Here is a 22,028-nt window from a genome sequence, read left to right as displayed (position 1 = left end):
ATCGTGAGTGTAATTTTACACTAAAGTCTGCCTAACGTCCATCCATTTTCCCATTATCATATGTGTTCATGTTATGGTAATAATATGCCATTCAAGTTTGGATCTTGGGAAGAAGCATATTTGTAATTTGGTGACTTTGCACTTCTATTTCATGAGAAAATGTTTGGTTTATATTAACAAACTAACAGTAAGTTTATTCTTATTTTATTGGTGAGTGTGGTCTGTGCTGTTCAGCAAGAAAAGGTGAAGAAGCCCATAGAGTTCCTTTTATTAGATTAAATCACAACACAGGGTTTAGTGCAGCCATGTTGTCAGGAACACAATACATGCTACAAAAGAATCCTCATACACAGTTGCGTTTTGCTTACATTTGGCATCTTGATCATCGCAATAACAGACATGTAGTTAGAAACACCTCCCTGCCCGTCCTCCCAAAAAAAAAAGAAGACAAAATAGTTTGTGTAAAGGTTAAACCCCCTCGTTAATGAAACACTCGGTCAGCTGTGTTGCGTTCAAGTGGGCAGGGTGGATTTATTTACTGAAAGGTAATGAATGATGGTCTCTCTCAGGAGGCACCGCACTTCCATTGACTCTCGCGACACTGGCTACTTTGCATCCACACAATGAGAGAGACATATTAAAAAAGTACAAAAGGGTTGCGTTTCAAGGTGGTTAAATTGTTGAACGTATCTCTACTAGAAGGGATGTCCTCCACTGACTTTCAGTGAAACTCCCTTGTTCACACTAATTATCTTCTATTCAGCTTCTTTCTTTGTCCTGATATGCAACCTGCAAACTCTTGGCGCTCATCGAGGAGATGGGAAAGAATGTCAATGATGTGGAATTGTTGGTAATGTCGAAGTAAGTGAAACAAAACGGAGTGCACTACTTGATTCAGTCACATCCGGGTCGCAGTCTAAAGCAGAATCTTCCCAGACTGTTAAGAACAAAAATCAGTCTGGAATTTAATGTGTGGATTAACGCACTTTCCTTCATATTTTTTCCCATCTAAATGTAATATTTAAAACAGAATCTATGGGGTAGATGTCACGGACTTCCGTATGTCACACGCAGCTTTCCGAAATGCTTCGGAGAATTGAGAGGGACACACTCGCACACGTCGACGGGAACGCGCAACTGAATGGCACAAGGGCAGAAGCGCAAGCAACCGGACGCGGCCCACACGTCGCTAACAGCCCAAGTGTGTGAAACCCGGAAATTCCAGGATTTATTTTTTGGGGTACACAAATGTCAATTCGAGTTTGTTTCTTTTTCGAAGAGCTTTACACTGATGAAAAATAGGAATGCTATTAAACTTATTTGTATAATTGACAAATGCATGTTATGTTAAAAGCACTAGCTGTTTTTTTTAATCATTGTATTTTAGTTTATTGTGTATTATATTTTCATTGTATACCGGTTCCTCTTAGAATTTCATAGTGTGCTATAACAAAAGCCATAATTTTTGTATATGTTTGTCTTTGATTCAAACGTGTATGTTTGAAACACAAAACACACACACACACAAAAAAAAGAGAAGTCCCGCCTCCTTAGCATATACCCCGTTAATTGATCGATCCTTGATCAAGGAAGTTTAGGGTGAACTCACACCGTCTTTTCTTATTTATCACTTAAAGTGTTATTTATTTGTCCCTTTAAATCTTCTCAAATCAATAGCATGCCATTTTGTAACGAAGATGTATTTTGTCGCTCGAGGTCCGGGGGTTGGATTCTTAGCGACATCTACTACAGCTACTCTACAAAGACACATGCTCTCACAGTTAAAGCAGTCAGGAACAAAAACGTCACACACAACTGGAGTTCCACAATAATATGGTTCCCCACCCTTTTTGGTAAAAAAAAAAATGTTTTCCTCGCAGGTATCAGATTTGATAAGGCTTTCTTGTCTTCGATCGCAGGATGCAAAATGACGAGAGTTTAAGGCAGAACCTAAAGGCATGCAAATGAACTACGTTTACATTTTTATTTTTTATTTTGCCGTTTTATATTTCTGTTAACTGACAGTACAAGCATGTTTGAGAAGGAAACGCCGGGCAAATCACCTCTCTGTTTTATTATCTAGAGCTAATATTTGACGGATAGAGGCAGATGCATTACCAAAGGAATTTGGTTTGGTTGACTTTAGTAAACACGCACAGCTAGCATCAGTGGAACAACAAATAGAATATAGCGGCAAATCCATTGAAGCACATCATTGATGCTCCAATAGAATGGAACTGGAGGGGGAGGGGGGCGGCATTGCACACTTCACATTTTGGCATTTGATCTTTAAATAATTTAAATATATATTTATATATCTTCATATATTACTTGTGAGTGGTGTTAATATACAGTGGCGTATTGTGTGTGTGTGTGTGTGTCATTATGTGTTTATCTTTTGTTAAAGCAAATAACATTCTCATGCACACGAGTGTTTCAAACACAAGAAGCAAGATCCATTGAAAGGTAGTCCAAGCATTTTTTTTTCTGTTCAGTGGAAATAGCTGCAAACTGAATGGAACGTGAAATTCTTTCTGTGCAGTCCGTGGCGGCAGCGGCGTCTTATCGGGGTTGCTGCGCTCGCCTTTCACCTTATTTCTGGAGGTCGCACTGCAGGAGTAATACGATGGAGGGGTCGCTCTTGGCCGCCTCTTTGAACTCGTCCAGCGAGATCTGGTCGTCGTTGTTCTTATCCATCTTGGAAAAGATCTTGTCCACCCGTTGCTGGGGCGTCAGCCCGTCCTCGTTCATTTTCATCATGATCACCGTGCCCACCATTTTGTAGATTGCCTGCAAGGATGGAACATATGAGGGCGTCTTCATATTAATTCTATTTTGTTTAAGCTCGTTTTTCAATCTGCATCGTTATCTGTAGTTAGTAATTCACCGAAAGGGAACACTTGTATTAACTTGTATACAAATATTCTGGACAGTGGTGGGAAGTGATGACAAATACTTTGTTACCGTACTTAGGTATCTATTGAAAATTTCTTCTTCATTTTACCCCCTACATTTAAAGTGAAAGTCAACCTTAAACATTTCTTGACAATAATATGTTATATGTGACCTCACTAGTCTAAATATGACATTCTGATTAATATTACATTTGTGGAATATGAGTTATGAATCAAAATCCAGCCATTTTTATCCATCTCAGGCGGCGGCCATTTTGCCACTGTCATGTCTGGGAGGATCGGGTTTTGGTTGAGGGTCCCGATTGGTCCTGAGTGGATTCCTGCCCTTCCGCAGGCTGACCAATCCGGGCTCTCAGCCACTTGTGCCTGGCCTCAGGTGTGACTAATCAACCTAATTTGTGTGGGTATTTAGTTCCCGGGTGGTGATCAGTCCTTGTGGGATCATTGCCATTTGTTACGGTCACACCCGGAGTTTGTTTTGTCTTTTTGGTTTTGTGTTGTTCAAATAAAGTACAACTGTCTAACCCGCACTCCTGCCGTGGTTCTCCTGCCTCCCTGCATTTCGGGTCCTCTACGCCTCACCTCGACAGACACCACGCCGCTCCGTGACACAACCGTGACAGCCACTTGCTGTCAACTGAAGATGACATCAATGTTGCTCAGGCAACGGCCAATCATGGCTCACCTGTTTTCTGAAGCTGAGCTGTGATTGGTTGTTATCTGAGCCCTGATTAACATTTATGTCATCTTCGGTCAACAGCAAGCGACAAAATGGCCGCCCCCTGAGATGGATAAAAATGGCTGGATTTTGATTCATAACTTCTATTCCACAAATGTAATATTAATCAGAATGTCATATTTAGACTAGTTGGGCTGCATAGAACATATTATTGGCAAATAATTAGTCTGGTCATTTTTTCAACTTCCGCAGAAGACGACAACACACAAAAAAAAACTTGGGACTTCAGCGAGGAACATTATGTCAGCAAACTCGGAAAAGCAAAATATATCCAATATATGGACCGTTGTTTGATGTTCTTAATATTTAAAAGAATGAGTTGTGGTAAATCTGTTGTCTAAAAAAAAGACCAGTTTTGGGCATTCAAAAAAAAAAGGTTCTTATCTCAAAACGTAACTTTTTTTTTTTCCTTCCAGTTATTAGTTGCTAATTGAGCATTTTTTTGGGGTGAGTTAGTTTACAAATTAGCAAAGCTATGTGAACAAAGCTAACAGGCTAGCTAAGTCTTGGTTAAAAAAACAAAACAAAAAAACAGCCCCCAAAATGTCTCTGAAGAAGAGATGTCCCAACCAAAACAATTAAATAAAAAAGAGTGGGACATTGTAAACAGAACCCTCTTGAGGCAATAAAAATTTACCAAAATGTGAAAAATTGTCCTCTAAGTCTCATCATTAACTATTTCAAACCGCCACAAGAGATGTCAGCAGGTCATGACGATATCAACGATATCTGTAGTGTAGTGCTCACAAATGGGAACACAAATAACATTAAAATCTTTCAGAGTTGATTTTTGGTTTGCTTCAAAGTCTTTGCAGGAGTAGATCTATTAAATATGATTTAAACATTCCAATATATTAAGATCATCTTCTTCACATAAAAATTAGAAACATGCACATATTTTTTGTGCTTCTTCAAAATGGCATATTTGTAATACATCTTTGTTAGGAAGTGGCCCCTTAGTAGAGTTGATGACAAATTGTGGCCCCTTCCATCATTTATTATTATTATTTTTTTAAAGAGCTCAGTATTGTTCATTCGTAATGTCATCATCATAACAGCTGTTATGCCTCTGCGCGCCCTCTAGGAGGTGTTACAGGCCAATGAAAACTCCTTGTGTGCATGGTTCACACCTCCCTGATTTTCCACTTGCCCGTTTTTGGAGCTCACAGACAAAAAGCCGCAGGCTTGGAATGAAATGTATGAATTGGCCAGCAAGATCCAAGATATCCAGCAGGCGAATAGGATGACTCATACCGACGGGCTCCCTTGTTTATCTCTGGTCGTGGTGTCTCATTGTCAGGGACTCCATAGTTTCACACAATGTCTCCATGGCAAATAATAAAACTGAGGTTCATTGCAGTATCTTTGTGCAGGGAACCACGTTTGGCAAGTGAGCACGTCTTATTCTAATATTCATAATATTGTTGTTTTTTTATTGTGTATTGTTGTTTATTGTGCCCCACTTGTCACCTCAAAATGCTGTTTGTTGAGAAAGTCATAAACCGAGGAAGCCTGTATTCACCTTATTTTGCGCTATCGTTGTTTTGTTTTTTTTTGTAATTTACTAGGGGTGGGGATCTTTGACTGTCTCACGATTCGATTCCCATTTTTGGGTCTGCAATTTGATTCAGAACGATTTTTGATTCCAAATGATTTCATTGACAATGATTTCTGCTTCAATTTATAGATGTACAAAGCATCGTCATGATCTATTCCGGTCTGACTCGCTAATGCTAACCAGCGCGCTACTCACAGCACTTCTATCACTCAAAAGAACGTCTGTTCATACAAAACGCTTCAGGAATGTATACATCGAAGCATTTTAAGATTACTCACCGGCAAAAACTCTTCCTATGCTGCAAAAAACAACAACTTTTACTGCCATAACTTGATCGTGACTTTTTCCTTCTATTCTCTAATGTGGCTACAACTTAACAGTGTATCATAACGCGTGCAACCACACTGCCCCTAAGTGGCCAAATCATGTACAACATAAACAGCACTCCCAAAAAAAGCACACACAAACAAGGGAAAGACAGTATAAAATAATTTAAATAAAATCGATTTTGGGACATTTAAAATCGTGATTCTTATGACAATCGATTCCTGGCACACCCCTAGAATTGACATTTAATTGCAAAAATCCAGCATGTATATTTCATATAACAGTTGCACAATAGGCGCAAAGTTCGTTCGTTAATCCAATTTAAAGACATTGACTTCCTACCTCGATGATCTCCAGCATCTCCACTCGTGTTATCTTGCCATCTCCATCCAGGTCATACATGTTGAAGGCCCAGTTAAGCTTCTGCTCGAAGCTGCCCCGCGATGTGATGGACAACGCACAGATGAACTCTCTGAAGTCGATGGTGCCATCGCTGTTCTTGTCGAAGGTCCTAAAGGCGTGCTGGGCGAACTTGGACGCGTCACCGTAAGGAAAAAACTACAGGTGGTGGGGGTGGGGTGGTGGGTGGGGTGGGGGGTTGTTAGATTAAATGTTAACAAACCACACAATACAGTATTTCCATATTAGGATATAAAAGCAGGACTAGATACATTTTTAATAGGGGTGCACCGATTGATTGGCCTGCGGATTTATCGGCCCTGATTTCCTTAATTTTGGAAGATCGGTGATCGGCCGTTCCCTTAAAAAGAAACTGATCTTCTCCACCAATCTCATCTCCCTCCTCAGAGGTCTGACAAAGTCAGCCACTGTCCTGGTATGCTGAGATGACTAATAGGATTTTCATTTCCATTTCAGAGAACTACTTCATGTGCAGTTGAAACAACCCATTTGTATTATTTCACCGATATTGTTCAATGTTTTCCAATAAAACAAGATTGGGACACTGAAGGTATATGTCTCTTGTAATGAAAAAAATCGGTATCGGCAGGTGAGACTTTTTAAAAGATCGGGATCGGCCAGAAAAATGTGATCGGTACACCCCTAGTTTTTAACTTCTTTCTACCCCTTTTGAACATATAACCTCTTTTCTTTCTTCCTACTTCAATATATATTTTAGACTTGTAATGTGTTTTCTTTGTGTTCATATGTTCAATAAAAACCTATTTAAAAAAATGATGATGGTGAAATTTGTTTGACAGGAGGTACAAGCAAGAGGAACAGCCTATGTGGATTATGAAAATATTTTTGATGCAAAAAATGCTTGCGATCACCTGTCAGGCTTTCAACGTGTGTAACCGCTCCCTGGTGGTTCGCTACTACAACGCAAACAGGGTATGTACAAGCTTTTTGCTTTTTCCATTTTAATTTAGTTTTTTAAATGTATAATCTTAGATGTCACTGTTTGTATAGGCTGTTTCTTATCTTTGCACCATGTAGTTAAATCTCAATTCGCATGGCTAAATTTTCTTGTCTTGTGTGTTTGTTTAACAGGCATTCCAGAAAATGGACACAAAAAAGAAAGAGGAACAGTTGAAGCTCCTAAAAGAGAAATATGGCATCAACACGGATCCCCAAAGTAGAGTTTGGAATAAATGTATTCTTTTTTTTTGTTCTGTTGTCGCCCCAATCCACATTTACCACCCCCCCCCCCCTTCATTTGTGGTGGTCAAGTACTGCCAAACCCTGGAAGAGGGAACAGCAGGCGAGGTGGGGTTGGGTTTTCGTGAGGACGAAAGCAAATGAAGCAATGACGGAGAGAAGAAGCAACCGCAGCCCCTTATGAATCTACAAAGTTATGAAACAGTGCCTTATGTAAAGTCATAAGAGAGAGAGGGAGGGAAGGAGGGAGGGAAAAAAGTAGGACGAATGGGTGGAGGGTGTCAAGAGACTGTAAGATTTCCGTAACTGGAGTGCTTTGACTTTTAGAAGCACAAAGTGGCAGCAGGAATGTCATTTTAACTTGTTAGATGAATGAGCACTGAAATCCCGCTTTACATGCTGTCAAAGGTCACGCACTGCCCATGGAGACTGTTGTGCCTCACATGAAAAGTGTACAAGGCACTCAGCAAAACGGTTAACTTTGTGATGACAATATGACGTGATTATATTGTGAGTGGCGTGCCTCAGGAGTCATATACAAGTACTCTACACTTACTTTACCCTTTTGTTGGACAGAAATAAAGAAGCATCTGGTTGTGTTGAGTTATTGTACAATAAGTCTTACAAGCCATTCATTCACCATGACTATAAAGCCATTTCTTGACAGTGACCACTAGATGTCGCTATACAATAGAATGCAGCCAAAGCACATGCATGTCAACTATGGCCGAGACCACGCTTTGCAAGCCTACCACCAATTCTTATTTTGCGTGAGCGAACGAATATCTCGGCGAAAGACAGAGCAAGACGGATTTAGGGGAATGTCTCAAGATGCATTTTGTATCAGTTCTTTTTTTTTTACCTTTTACAATCTAACGGAAATACGTCAAAGCCAGATGAGAAGTTCACAAGTACACAGCGAGCCGTTCCACAAACGAGACTAGCTTATTTAGGAAGTGCGTTCTTTTTAGAAGACCATACTTAGTGAGTTCACAAGACTGCACCAAGGTTATTTTATTTTATTTTACTAACCAAAAAAAAACAAAAATTTAAAAAAACTATTTCGTTAGCATAAAAAAAAAAAGAAAATTATTTTAAAAAATAAAAATGAACTGAAACTGCATTTTATGTTTATAAACCTAACTAAAATTGTCATCATTTAGCAGCAGTTAAAAGAAAAGCACCTTCATTCAGATGGCGTCGCTCCTAGGCGACAAATTTACCTACTTGACTTTTGGCTCCAATGGCTCAGCTCGCCTGCTTTTGCATTTAACTCAGCCAAAATTCAACGCTCGGTAAGAAATGTCTTACTTTTTTCATTTTACCATGGTGATAATTAAATATTGCGCATAACTGATACACATTGAAAAACGAAAACTAATACTGAAACTAACTAAAACTAAACTGAAACTAACTAAAACTAAACTAAAACTAAATACAAAAACAGGCATGCAAAACGAAATAAAAATTAACTAAAATGAAAACTCCAAAACTATAATAACATTGGACTGCACTCTGCATTGTTAATATTGAAAGCTTAGTTCGGTACAGGAAGCTAACAGTTAGCCTAGCTTCTTTTTCAGCTACAATTCTTATTAATTATTTTTAATTTTCCAGCCATGTTTGCTCTCTGCTGCCTCTAATGATTTATTTTTTAGGGAGGAGACTGTGCGTGATGTGCTGTGTTGGTCTTCTCAAGTACACCACATTAAATCAAAGCAGTAAACACATTTGTGGGGGTCTCTCACAAGTTAAAAATAGCTATGTGTGGACTCCTGCTTAAGTGGTTACCACCTATGTGTCTGTCTAATTCCCAGTGGTTGTAGTTCCTGGTTGTGAGATGAGGTCGGGTTTACAAGTTTAATGTCAGAGTTTATACAGACACAGCTGGCTTGATGAGAGCTAACATCAGTGGATCGTGGGAGCCTGGCACGGGCCAATCTGGAGAACACACACGCAAAACCCATACACACACTGTTGTTAAGCAGAACATTAAAGCCTCTCTAATCAGGCAGCAAGCTGGCACTGGTGCTCATCCAAACACTTTGATTGGCAGAGAAGGGAAAGGAGGAGACACTTGACGAGTCGCACTTCAGTGAAAGCCATTTCTCACAGACTGGATGCAACATCGAAGAACAGATGCATAATTCAGTCTATGATGGAGCGCGCGCGCACACACACACACACACACACACACACACACACACACACACACACACACACACACTGGTGAAATAGCACAAAGAAGCTCATCAGGAAGTGAGAAAAGGATTTAGCAAGTTTGGGTTGAAAATAACCCCCTTAGCAGCAGCCCCCAGATCTACATTTGTGTTTGCTTGCTGCTCTTCAGATAACAGCTAAGCTGGACAGACATCTTGCAGCTTAAAAGCTTCCAGTGATGAGCTTGCAAGGGTCAGGATTTAAAATGGGGCGATTTAGTTATTCTATGCGCATTCTCTTGCAGTTTGGGGAGTTGCAGATTGCATGTAACTGGATTATATTCCACAGCAGTTATCTGGGAACTAAAAAGGATCGAATGGAGCCAAATTGTAAAAAAAGAAAAGAAAAAAAATCTCCAATTTGTAGTGAATAAAAGTTCCCCCTCTGCTTGCCTTTTCAATTCTGCATCCTGTTATGCTGGATGGAGCTACCCGCCCCCTACGGTTATGTTTTCAAAAGTGACACTTGCCTTTTTGTGAGTTAGCAACACTGAAGTTCCATACAGTGTTCGCCCAAGAATGACAGAGCACCGCTGTGAATAGTGAGAATCTGCACGTAATTGAAGTTCCCCCAAAGAAATAATGTAATAAAAATATTAGAGGTGTCCGGCGATAATCGTAATTAATCGCATGACTTCAATAGTTAACTCATGATTAATCACAAATCGCATATCTGTTCTAAATGTATAATAAAATGTATAATAAATGTAATTTTTTTCCTAAGTGTTCATACTCTTGTTAACATAAAAGTGGGAAAAAATGTTAAACTAATAGAAATATGGCTGCATCATTTAATCATTGAGACAGTAGTTTCATAATAATTCATAAAATTGAGTTAAATTAAAAAGATGCACTGTACTGTAAAAAACTAATTTTTCTGCCACTAGATGGCATAATTGCATTTGTAAGATGTTGGTGACAGCTCAGTGCATTTTTTTGTAGCTATCTAATCTTTAATATGAGGTAACTTGTGAAATTCTGCACATTTTTAAAATTGTAAAATAAAACTTGATCCTAGTCACCCTAAATACATGCATTATTATTAAATTTATTACTGCTCAATTTTGACGTGGACGTGTCTGCTGCGTTGCAACTCTAATTCCCCCAGTACAGGGGGCGGTCATTAATTGTGCGTTAAAAAACTACTGGCATTCAAGAAACTTTGAATGAACTCAAAATAAATGCACTAATTTTGACACCCCTAATAAATATCTACAGATGCCACAAGATGGTGGAAAAGCACTACTTTGAAGCTCCTTAATTGACTTCAGTAAAGTTGTTTAGAACCAGTTCTGCAGGGCTCAGACAAGGACCAATGGCGGCTCAGCTTCAGAAAACAGGTGAGCCGTGATTGCTCGTTACTTGAGTCTTGGGGAACTGTGATGTCATTTTCTGGCGACAGCAAGTTGTAAAATGACCACCCCCTGCGATGGATAAAAACGGGTGGATTGCTGCTCAATTCATATTCCACAAAAACAATATTAATCAGAATGCTGTGTTTAGACTAGTGGAGAACATATTGTAAAGAAAGTATTTTACTTGACTTCCCCTTTGAGGCCCTGGAAATGCGTACTTTGTCTTTACCACTCTGTAAAATGAATCACATTCCAACTATCAATTGTTTCCTCTGCTTTCTGTCAGTCTTGTGTGTAGCTAGAGGGCTGCATAAATAATGCCTTAGTCTCATGGATCACTGTCAGGTGCAGTGAAGCCCGTTTGGAGTATCCAGCAAGACTTCAGGCTGACTGCACTGGCCGCCGCTCACGGTTGTTAAGATTTCTTTTTTTCTTTTCTTTTTTTTTTGCACAGAGGCTAGGGAGGGACAGAGCACGGGAATACAGTATATGCAAAATCCATCGCGGGGGTATTTACAGCGTGTGATTGTGTGTGTTCGAGCGGGTCTGCGTGAGAGGGAAGTAGCCGGCGTTCCCGCTTACATAAACCTTCCATGACATGCAAGGCAGAGACTGAAACTCAGCCAGCACGCTGCTATTGTTGCCACTGCTTCCAAGGCTTCGGGGTTTCCACACAGACAGGCACACCAAACAAACACAAACACGCAAGCAAACACACTCCAATATGATGAGTTCTTAGTTACGCTCAGATTAGCAGATATGCTAAACAGTCTTGGAGTAACTATTTCATAAATATGAAAATTTTAGGGCTGTCAAAAGTATTAACTAATTTAAATTATTTAAAGCGTTAGAGAAATTAACTCAGCTAGCTCAGTTTTATTTCATTCCTGTTACGGCCAATATCCTGCAACTAAACTAGCAGATGAACAAACACGGACTATAGGTAGTTTTCAAGTAATTTGTGCACTTTTCACAGCTAAAGTCAAATAGCATATTAAACTAATATGCTATAGTTGTACATTTATATAATCTCAGAGCAAAATACCCTTCTCAAGTTCTCTCCACGGGGCCTCGCAAATCAACCCTTCTGAAGTGTGCTGCTCATGGGCACAACTAAATCTGTACGCGAAAGATTTTGGGAATTGTTTATATGAGAAAAAAGACTGCGTCCATTTTGATAGATATTTTTTTCAACAGTTGTCATTTACAGGACAGGATAAGCGGTTCCAAAAATGGATGGATGGAATTCTAGTCAAGAATCAAAGAAAGCTATTAGAACAGTCTTTGATTATAAATATACATTCTGTTTTATGATTTTACATTAATTCCAAGATTTGACTCAAGAAATATCTGCTACAAGCTTTGTAGAAAAAAAGTAGAAGCAGAAGTAGAAAAATGCGATTAATTGTGATTAATCGCCATTAATTATGGAAAATTGTGCAATTAATTAGTTTAAAATTTGTAATCGCTTGACAGCAATAATATTAACTCTTTTACCTCCAAAAATGTCAATTGATGTTAAGGACACAGCCACTGTATACCGCCAATAACGTCAATTGACAACAACTACATTTTTTTCTCTCAATGGGCAGTGCAACGTCTTGTGCAGCAGCTCTGCTTTGCGAATGGGTTGGAAAAATCCCAAAACACCCAGTAACTATGGCCAGCAGGTGGCAGCATTGTACCTCTTTTCAATGGGCTCCCAGAATATCAAATGACATGAAAACATGGCGGATCTTTGGAAATAGAACGTTTTGAAGGATGACGTGAATAATCAAAGCGTTTGTCACATTAAATCTAATTCGAGCGCCACTAAACAAAATATATTAGTGTCAATTGGCTGTTGTGCAAAAAATTTATATTTTCACAAAAAGCTTGTTTTCTTCTTATTTTTTTTAAATTTTCGCTTGATGTCACTCAAATTACCTATTTTCAAATGGTGATTACTAAAGAACAAATAAGGTAGAAAAAAAATGTTCTAATGAAAGAATTGAATCCAATCTTTCATATGGTATCCACCATGTTTATGTAGTCATAGCACACAATATTCTGTTTGCCTTGAAAGATGAGTGAAAATGCTCAAAATCGGCTGGCACTGTAGGGTTATTTATTTATGTATTTATTATAACGTTTGGCAGTAAAAGAGTTAATATATTTCAGATTCAGATTAATTTATTGATCCTAAAAAGGCAATTACCCTAATCACAATCTACACAAGAAACATGAAAATAATATTGACCAACAGTGTTGTGTTAGCTAGCATATGACACAATTGGAATGGAAACTGAAAAAAACAAAAAACAAGAAGAGGGCGGCTTCGAGTGCAACCCAAATTCCAACTCAGACTCCAAGAAAAAGACAAAAATTAAGAGTTTATTCAAGGACACGTACTTGCACGCATACCATGCACGAGCTTGACACAGAAGCTGCAGTTACGCTTTAGGCCAGAGGTGGCAGTTGCGAGTAAAAAGGTGACCCACTCTGCAATGCACCTTTTCACTGTAACTACTGTAGTGAGCACTATGGCACTAGTCCAACAGTGAAGTATTGTGAAACAAGTACAGAGGTGGCAAATCTAGGTCCAGGAATTAAAAACCCTGCCACAGTTTGGCTTTAAAAATGGGACCCATTGCCTCCCTGCTTGACACTCAGTATAAAGGGTTGGAATTGGGGGGTTAGATCACCATATGATTCCCGAGCGCAATCATTGCTGCTCACCGCTCCCTCAGGGGATGGGTCAAATGCGGAGAACGAATTTCGCCCCCACTTAGTTGGGTGTGACAATCAGTGGAATTTACCTTTAACTTACCTTTAGCCCCTGATGCTAGCTAGCTAGCTCCCTAGCTAGCTCCCATGGTGCTTGTTTACCTGCTAGGGAGCTAGCTAGCTAGCACCTGGGGCTAAAGCCAGACTGTGGCAGGGTTTTTACTTTCTGGACCTGGATTTGCCACCTAGTGGATGAAATAGTTGGAAAAGGAATTTGTGTGCACATTTGACTGCATTATCAGATTTCCCTTTTTTGGCTTGAGGGATGAATTTGGCAACATCACAACCTGACAAGTATGCAATATTCACACTGTTGTCATTTCCTGCCTCCTGTGCTGCCGGTGTTCAAAATCAGATACCGACGGGCAGCCAAGCGGGACAACAAGTCCAAGTGACTCATTGCTTGGATGCCAGCTTTGGCAGGTGAACCTGGGGTTTACTCTCCGCTCATTGTGACGCACTTTGCCCGGCAACATCCGCAAGCAGCTTGAGTGAGGTGATTTTTAAACGCTCATCATCAGCCTTCTCACGCTTATTCAGGCACAAAGACAAAGCCAGATAGGAGCGGAAGCAAGAGAGTGTAGACTGAGAATTAAGTGTGTAGTGTGTGATGTGATGCAACAGTGACACGCAAGCTCTTATTCTACATTTTCAGGATGTCCATAATGTGGTCGCATTATTTATACAGCGCCACCATGTTGTTCAAATTCCTCCTCGATTGTTGATGGTACATGCATAAGTCCATAATAGTCTACATGTAATGTATAGTTTAGTATGTATTGTCTTTGCTAGGGATGTTTGATACCACTTTCTTTCAGACCAACACCAGTACGAGTATTCAACTCCTGAGTAGTCTCCGATACCTGTTCCAAGTGCTGATACTACTAAGTACATTTGGTACATAAATTTCCCCCCCAAAAAACAATGACAGATTCCTTGTATCGGTACTCGCCTATCCTTACTCTTTGCATATACTGTTTGTATGCATAGGATAACTGTTTTGATGTACTGTAACTATTGTCATACCTTACTCCCTTACAAACCTGTATTTACTGATTATTATGATAAGTCAATGTTCCACCAATTAACTCAAAAGTAATATGAACAAATATATTAGAATTAGGTTAGCCACCTGATTATTATATATTTTTTATATGTTGGCAGTATTAACTGTGTATGAATTTAACCTTTATTGGCATTGGCACTGGTATCAGTATTGGTGCCTACTCAAGAGTTGAGTACTCGGACTGGTTTTGGTCTGAAAAAAAAAAGATTACATTTGATTAAATATATTTTTTTTTTCTCATGACATTTTACATGTATGACTTTAACAACTACACTATTAGAAATAATGACAGCAAAAAATATATTAGTATGCAACTACAGTACGTTTAATATATTCATAACCCCTCGAGTGTGTTTGGATGCAGTGCATAACGCTGATAAAGTGTCTGTGGTTTCTAACTATTATTGTTGTATGACCCTCCATAATGGGATGCTTACAAATGTGGCAGTGTGACTATTTGTTATGGGGTTCCCATGAGGGGAGTGGGCTGGAGCTACATAATGAAAGTGCAAACATCCATTGTAATTACAGGTTTACCTACTGTATGTGAGGTCAAGTGGAAAACGTAAGTCTTTTGCACAAAAAATAATCAACATCCAAAAGGAGCTGCAAACAAACTTGGGCAAGAGAGGAAAATAAATTTTAGAAAGCGATAAAACTATAACTTCAGTACTTCTTTCTCACATTCAAATCTCACAGTGTGCTGATTTGGGGGATCCAAGTCCAAAATCATGTATGCTAAGTACATGAGTGCAAATGAGTCACACTAGTACTGGTTCACTCATCTGAGTTCAACGCAGGCAGCGTTCGTTTGGTTCCCACTCGGTGACGTGTGGGTGCAAATGTGTCTCTATATGTGCCCTCTAATTGATTGGAAACCAGTCTAAAATGTAGCCTTTCATCAGTGTACGATAGTAGGCTGTAACAGGCTCCAGCTGACCCTGACCAGGACAATTGGTATGGAAAATGGATCTGTGTCAATATGTCAATATGACTAAATCACATCTCACCCTTAGTCATCTAGTGTAGACTCCCGCTTCCCTTTGTATGAATGCATGGAATTTTCCAAATATGGTAAACTGGAAAAAGTTAGTCACTGTACGGTTTTCTGCTCTGGTAAATATTCCTCACGGACACAAGCGGTGGGCCAGATGATGTCAACATCTGGCCTTCTACCTTTGCCCCATTGTGTTTGTTGATTATTCACACGCACACACACACACAAGCACAGCATACAGTACATACTGTACACTCATACAGACACAGAAGCGTGCAAGAAGAATAGCTCCAATTCATGGATGGATTCTGCTCTGTTATGCTACATTTTTTGAACCTTTGGAGCCTCATTAAAAAGCAAAACATAACAAAAAAAACCTCTTGTTTACTATGCATGGTTTTGCATCAGTATTACAGTAATGAGGCAGGGGTCAGAGACACTGACATAAGAGTGCATTACACTGACATTTGAACACTACCTGGCCAAACAACTACAACATAATTTCCACTCCCAAAATGTAATGACATTCAATACAAGGCTCATTTGAAAAATGTAGACTTTGCAAGGATAATCTTTACTCAGCTACAGTCATTGTCAGAAAGTTATGATTGTTAAATCTTCATGACGTTCCTTGGACGTGTGTTAGGTATCAAAGAGAAAGAAAAAAAAACTTTAGGACAAACTATCACACCAGTGTTTCAGGAATCATCACCAACTCTTGTTCCAAATGACTTACAAAGGATCTGATGTCTCTGGGATGTGAAATTTCACACGCTGATGTATAAGTGCCTCAGTGAATGAATTGTCACATCTAGTCACCCATCCATTTTGGCTGCACTGGTGTCAACAATAGCACTGCATAACTCTAACCTAATTTCGAATTCTACGTCAAAGTTTTTCATTCAGTGTAATTGACCAAAATGATTTTACATGAATTTAGATGGAAATCAAACGCAACATTGAACACTGAATCTACATTAAGCAACAGTATGTAACAATTTATTTGATTAATTTCCCGACCGCTTACTAATGCTGGCTAACTTACTAGCTTGTAGCATAGAGCCATAGTAGCCACTTGTTGATATACTGTAATTGTGTGTGTGAAATTGTTTTTCATAAAAAAAGATACTAATTTTTTTTTTATGTAAAATTGTTTTAGATCCGAAATGTTTAACATTATCTGCTGACAAAAAATACACTAGACAGTTTTTGTTGACTAAAACTAGACAAATAAAATGATGTTTTCTTGGACTAAAATAAAGATTAAAATGCTAGATTTATAATCAGCTACAAATTGACTAAATAAAAATGGGGTGAGGTTGACTAACTATAATTAAAAACTAACAAGGATGATTGAAACGGGTTCTAAAACTGAGACTACATTATCAAATGCCTGATAAAATTAGGACTATGCCCCACACTCCACTCATCTATCCAGGAGTCTGACTTGAGAAGGGATTTCACTTTCCTCATCTCAGATTTAAATAAGCCATTGCCTTTTAAATTTAACATACTAATAGACACTTAAAATCACACTACCATCTCTTCTCATTTCACAATCTGAATGTGTGAATGGTTCTTTGCCTTCCTGTGCCCTTCAACTGGCTGGCGACCAGTCCTGGCTGCCAACGACTGTCCTAATGAGGATAATTGGCATAAGAAAATGAATAGATGTCTGAACAATTGATAAAGGCTTTTTAATTCTATAACCAGAGGTGGCAAATCCAGGTCGAGAAAGTGAAAACCCTGCCACAGTTTTGCTGTAGCCTCTGGAGCTAGCTAGCTAGCTAGCTAGCTAAGTCCCTAGCAGGTTAACGAGCTCCATGGAAGCTAGCTAGGAAGCTAGCTAGCTAGCACCTGGGGCTAAAGTCAAACTGTGGCGGGGTTTTTACTTTCTGGACCTGGATTTGCCACCTCTGTCTATAACACATTGGTCTCTATTTTCATCAGGGGTGCAAATCCGGCATAGCAGGGGGGGGGGGGGGGAAGCACAGAATTAAGCACAGTAGAGTAAATAAAAAAAAAAAGATCTGAGTGCACAGGGGTGTATACCAATCATACATGCAGGAATGAGACGGGCTCACACATACACTTTGTAACACAACTGATCTCTCGTTGCTGTGTCGCATGACTCCATAGGATTTAATGACTAATAAATAATGCAAGCACACATGCATACTTTTCCTGTCTTTGCCCCTTGGTTTCCTGCTAACACTGCTCCAACCAAATATGAACAACACACCCATCATCCATAAACACACACACAGTCACAGTTACTCTTCACAGGAACAATGTGTCCTGTTAATGTGAGGTCACAGCAGGCCGTTCTTCCACTTATCAGCTGGCTGGATTTAAATAAAGCCCTATCATGGATTCACTGTTGCCTAGAAACACAATAGGATGCATCAATAATGGGATTTTCCCTCCAACCTACAGGTCCGTGTTGTTTTTTTTGTGTGCAGATTTCCCTTTTTGTAAAAAATATTTTTGGGTTATTCAAATTGAAATCAATTGACCAATTTTGATAGGACCATTGAGTCAATATGGAAAGTTCACATGGTGTCTGATCCTCAACTGAGAGTTTTTCAACTGAAAGCTTGAAGACCATGATGCAAAAATATGTCTCTTTTCTTTTCTGGTTGGGAGCTGATGCATGAGCTCCATTGGCATTTAAAGGAAGTGCACTTGTGACCTCAGTGCCTGTGCAGGAGGGTCTTATGTAACTGCAGCACCCTCTGGCATTTCCTGGCACCGGTTATAAAAGATTAATGGTTATTCTTACACTACTCACAATGCAGGCTGGCATCTGAACTCATAATGTGATTAAACACAAATTAAATAAAACAGACTAATGTAAACACAAATACATTCAGAGTAACCCAGCAATTATGTTCCAATTTACCGAGTGTCACTTTATCATGCAGCAATATTACGGTTTACTTTACTTTAATTTCTAAAATTGTAGATTTCAATTTCACACTCCATACAAATTAGTTTCTTCTAAAAATGCCAGGATGCCAGGCAGTATTAATGTTTCTCAAAGAATCCCTCCCAGTTGTGAGGGTCAAAATTAATATTGCTGTTATTTTGTCACATTGTCAGTTTAATTCCAAAATCACTGCTGTTTACCAGAACTAAATGAAATTAATTTCATTGAATAAATTCACACCCGCTGCTTAATGAGATACAGTAGGCTACATATTAATGTGAGTAGAGGCCAATCTAATATCGGCTTCTCTGTTGGTTTTCTGCCCAGATACAGGAACAGCAAATGGGAACATGCCAATAGGTCTTGTCTAATATCATCATTTTATAATCAACATAATGATAATTCTTCAATGCAATGTGTCCATTATGCTGAGAGGGGTGAAGGCAAAATGAGTGAACAATAAATATAATAATTTTTTGACATACAAGAGCACTGTGAATGCTTGTTTCTTAGAATTAATATATAGGATCAACCTCATGAGTTAAAATCAAAATAATTGCTGCAGCAGTTTGATCAGAACTGGAAATGGAAAGCTTTGTCTTTTAAAATGGTTATTTATTTATTTTTTAGAAATGATTAATCCAGCCTCGCAATTCATTAAAGTTTTTTGAACACATTCAGACTAAGCTAATTAATTGTTTTAACAGATTACAATCTGCTGGTATCGGTAACCATTTTATTTTCTCTCAAAGATAATCAAAATGGATTTACAATGTAGAATTTTGGATTATGTTTCTCCATTTAAAAAAGGACGACTATTAACTCAAAAATTGTTTTCTTTTTTATTATTTTTTATTTTTAATTTTTTTAAAAAAAAATTTTCAAAAATTGTTTTCATTGCATGTAATGTATTTTCACATCACAACCCAGTCCAAATTAGCAGCAGGTACAGTATAAACTCAAAAACAGTTCTTGTTTAGAGAACGGTCATATTTGCCTTTTTAGGCAATGTGCTTGAGCATTCTTGGCACAGTGTGTCTCTCTCTCACACACACACGCTTGCTTGGTATGAAATATGCTAGCATTACGCTAGTATGCTAATATGCTAGGCGCTTTATGTGTATCTCTCCTGCGGCAGCTGCGTCTTCTATATCAGCCAATAGGCTGAATTGTACCGTCGCTATTAACAGTGTCATTTAAATGACCCCAAAGGAACAAACAACTGCAAATGACCAAACTCGTACAGAGATATAGTTGATCTCCTGTTGGTTCTGTTTTGAAAACTACGGTACAACTGAACTCACTGTTTACATTGTTAAATATTTCAATAAAGAACTCAGTTTTGCTCTGCTGCCTTTTTAAAAACATAAGCTAGAGCTAGCATGCATGCTAGTGTATGTTTTAGCGTAATAGCATGCTGCCATATGTTTTGAGCAAGCGCATGTTTAACCGTGCCTGCGCCCAATACTACGGTGCGCCTTGTGTGTGTGTTAAACATAGAAATAGCACCCGCAACTGACTTATAATATGGTGCACTTTATGGTATGGTAATCCAAGCCTTTTGCTTTCCCTTTGGCACACCATTCAAAACAATCTTTTATCAAAATAACAGAGAGAAAATTCTATGTTGATGTGTCAAAGAACAGAAAGACAAAATGGTGGCTATGTGTATGGTTGGTTGGTAATGTATATATCTTTACTTTGTATTCACTAGTCTAGCTTGACTTTTAAATAGTTTAAACCAAGGTTTAGAATGTGCGAATGGACATTTAGATGCACTGGAAAGCTTGATAGATATCTATAAGTATGAACGTGATACATGTGATTGTGTGACTCACCTTGACATAGAGCTGCTGGAACTCCTCGAGGTTAAGACGTCCGGTGGGACAGTCCTTCAGGAAGCCCTTGTACCACTGCTTCAGCTCATGTTCATTGAATTCTGTATTCTTCACCAGATCTTCCATCACCTCGGGGGTCAGCTTGCTGTTCTGTTTCCCCATTTTGCCTGCACACAAACAAAACACAAAAATGTTTGTCTTTTATTACAAAAATAGAAGAGTGTTTCATCAGTAGTGAAAACTGAGATTTCGAGAGAACTCTGATGGTGCAACCGAAGCAAAAACGTCGTGTGTGTTCTCTGAGTAGGCAGAATTGCGTTTGAATAAAGTCCCGGGCTGTGTTTGCGTTTAGTAATAAGGGCAGCTGTGAGACATACACCTTTTCTTGCTTCCTTTAATCAGCTACTTGTCCTACTTTCATGAGTTTGTTTCATATTTAGAAGCATCCAGTCAGAACCAACAACATCCATTCATTCAGCCAAAAGTGTCATACATTTCAGCAGCATTATTTTTCCTCACATTTACTGTCCAAACCATAATTATTTTATCTTTCTACAATCCTTGACATTTTGGTTTCCAAATTGTATTATACAAAAAATCACAATGACCAATTGCAAGACATCATCTGAAGAGAACTAATATGTAGAATAGGGATAGACAAGTTAACGGCTGGGTCGATTACCGGCACCGATGTTCAGCATTTTGACAAATATCGGCATATGGACGATAATAGATCCATTTAAAAAAGTGTACAGGGGAGGAAAAAATTCAGGGAACTAATTATTAAAAAAAATTATAGATGCTGATTGAACTCTCAGGACCTTCTGTTTTTGTTTGAAATGAAAACTAAGACAAATACAATTTTAATACTTGTATTTTTAAATTTGAGAAATCTTTATTTACTGTAGAAAACAATAGGGAGCTATTTACTTAATTTTTTATTTAACTTTTGAAAACATGCTAATGCCCCTGAGAGATCCCTGAACTTTGTGTTAGATTTTTAAAACAAAGCTGTCTATTAACTAAGATTTTTTTAAACTCCAATATTTTACTAACCATAAAATATGTTCAATAAACATATGCTTTTAAAAAAAAAATGAAATCAAGAGCTGGAGTTTGTATTTTTTAATATTTTGATGCCAATATTTTTCCTTTTGGTGGGAAAAAAATATTGCCTCCAATTATCGGTTATCGGCGTCCTTGATGACTAATGATCGTATCGACTCTGAAAAAAACCCATATCGGTTTATCTCTAATGTAGAACTATGTTTTTTTTCAGTTTTTAATAACTCTTAAATTTCTCAACAACAGACTCTTATCTGAATCATCACCATAATTGTGTACTCCAGAATCCAAATCAGAATTATTGGTCAAGTATGTAAAAACACACAAGGAATATGTCTTCACATTCACCACATATCTGCTAAACACAAAAAAATGGACAGAACGGGAAGACTGGCGGTTCGCTAATTAGTGCCCTGAGTTTCTTGGGGGGGGGGCATGAGGAAGGAGGGTGGGGAAAAAAACAAGGCTCAATCTGTGCTCCTTCTGTACTTCTGTACACATCTATACCCCATTAATTAAGTAATTTTGGAAACTCACATGTATAAAATTTGACTTGTTTGCTTTTTGTGTGTGTTTAAGATTTACAAATTAGTAGACGTGTGAAATGTGGGTGTAGTTTGCTATGGTAATTACG

The 22,028-nt window shown here is 38.5% G+C and overlaps 1 protein-coding gene across 1 annotated transcript in view; it reads right to left on the bottom strand.

The window, feature by feature from the left end:
* Window positions 1–252: 252 nt before the first annotated feature.
* Window positions 253–22,028, bottom strand: part of vsnl1a (visinin-like 1a) — a 27,037-nt gene continuing 5,261 nt past the window's right edge. The window contains exons 2-4 of the mRNA XM_077552355.1: window positions 20,330–20,496; window positions 5,882–6,097; window positions 253–2,790 (exon numbers count right to left, since the gene is read on the bottom strand). Coding sequence (XP_077408481.1) covers window positions 2,593–2,790; window positions 5,882–6,097; window positions 20,330–20,491 — 576 coding nt within the window. The 5' untranslated portion in view covers window positions 20,492–20,496 and the 3' untranslated portion in view covers window positions 253–2,592. The remainder of the gene's footprint in view (window positions 2,791–5,881; window positions 6,098–20,329; window positions 20,497–22,028) is intronic.

Source organism: Vanacampus margaritifer, chromosome 19 (genome assembly GCF_051991255.1).
Source record: "Vanacampus margaritifer isolate UIUO_Vmar chromosome 19, RoL_Vmar_1.0, whole genome shotgun sequence".
Lineage (NCBI taxonomy): Eukaryota > Metazoa > Chordata > Actinopteri > Syngnathiformes > Syngnathidae > Vanacampus > Vanacampus margaritifer.
This window is presented reverse-complemented; position numbering and strand designations above follow the sequence as displayed.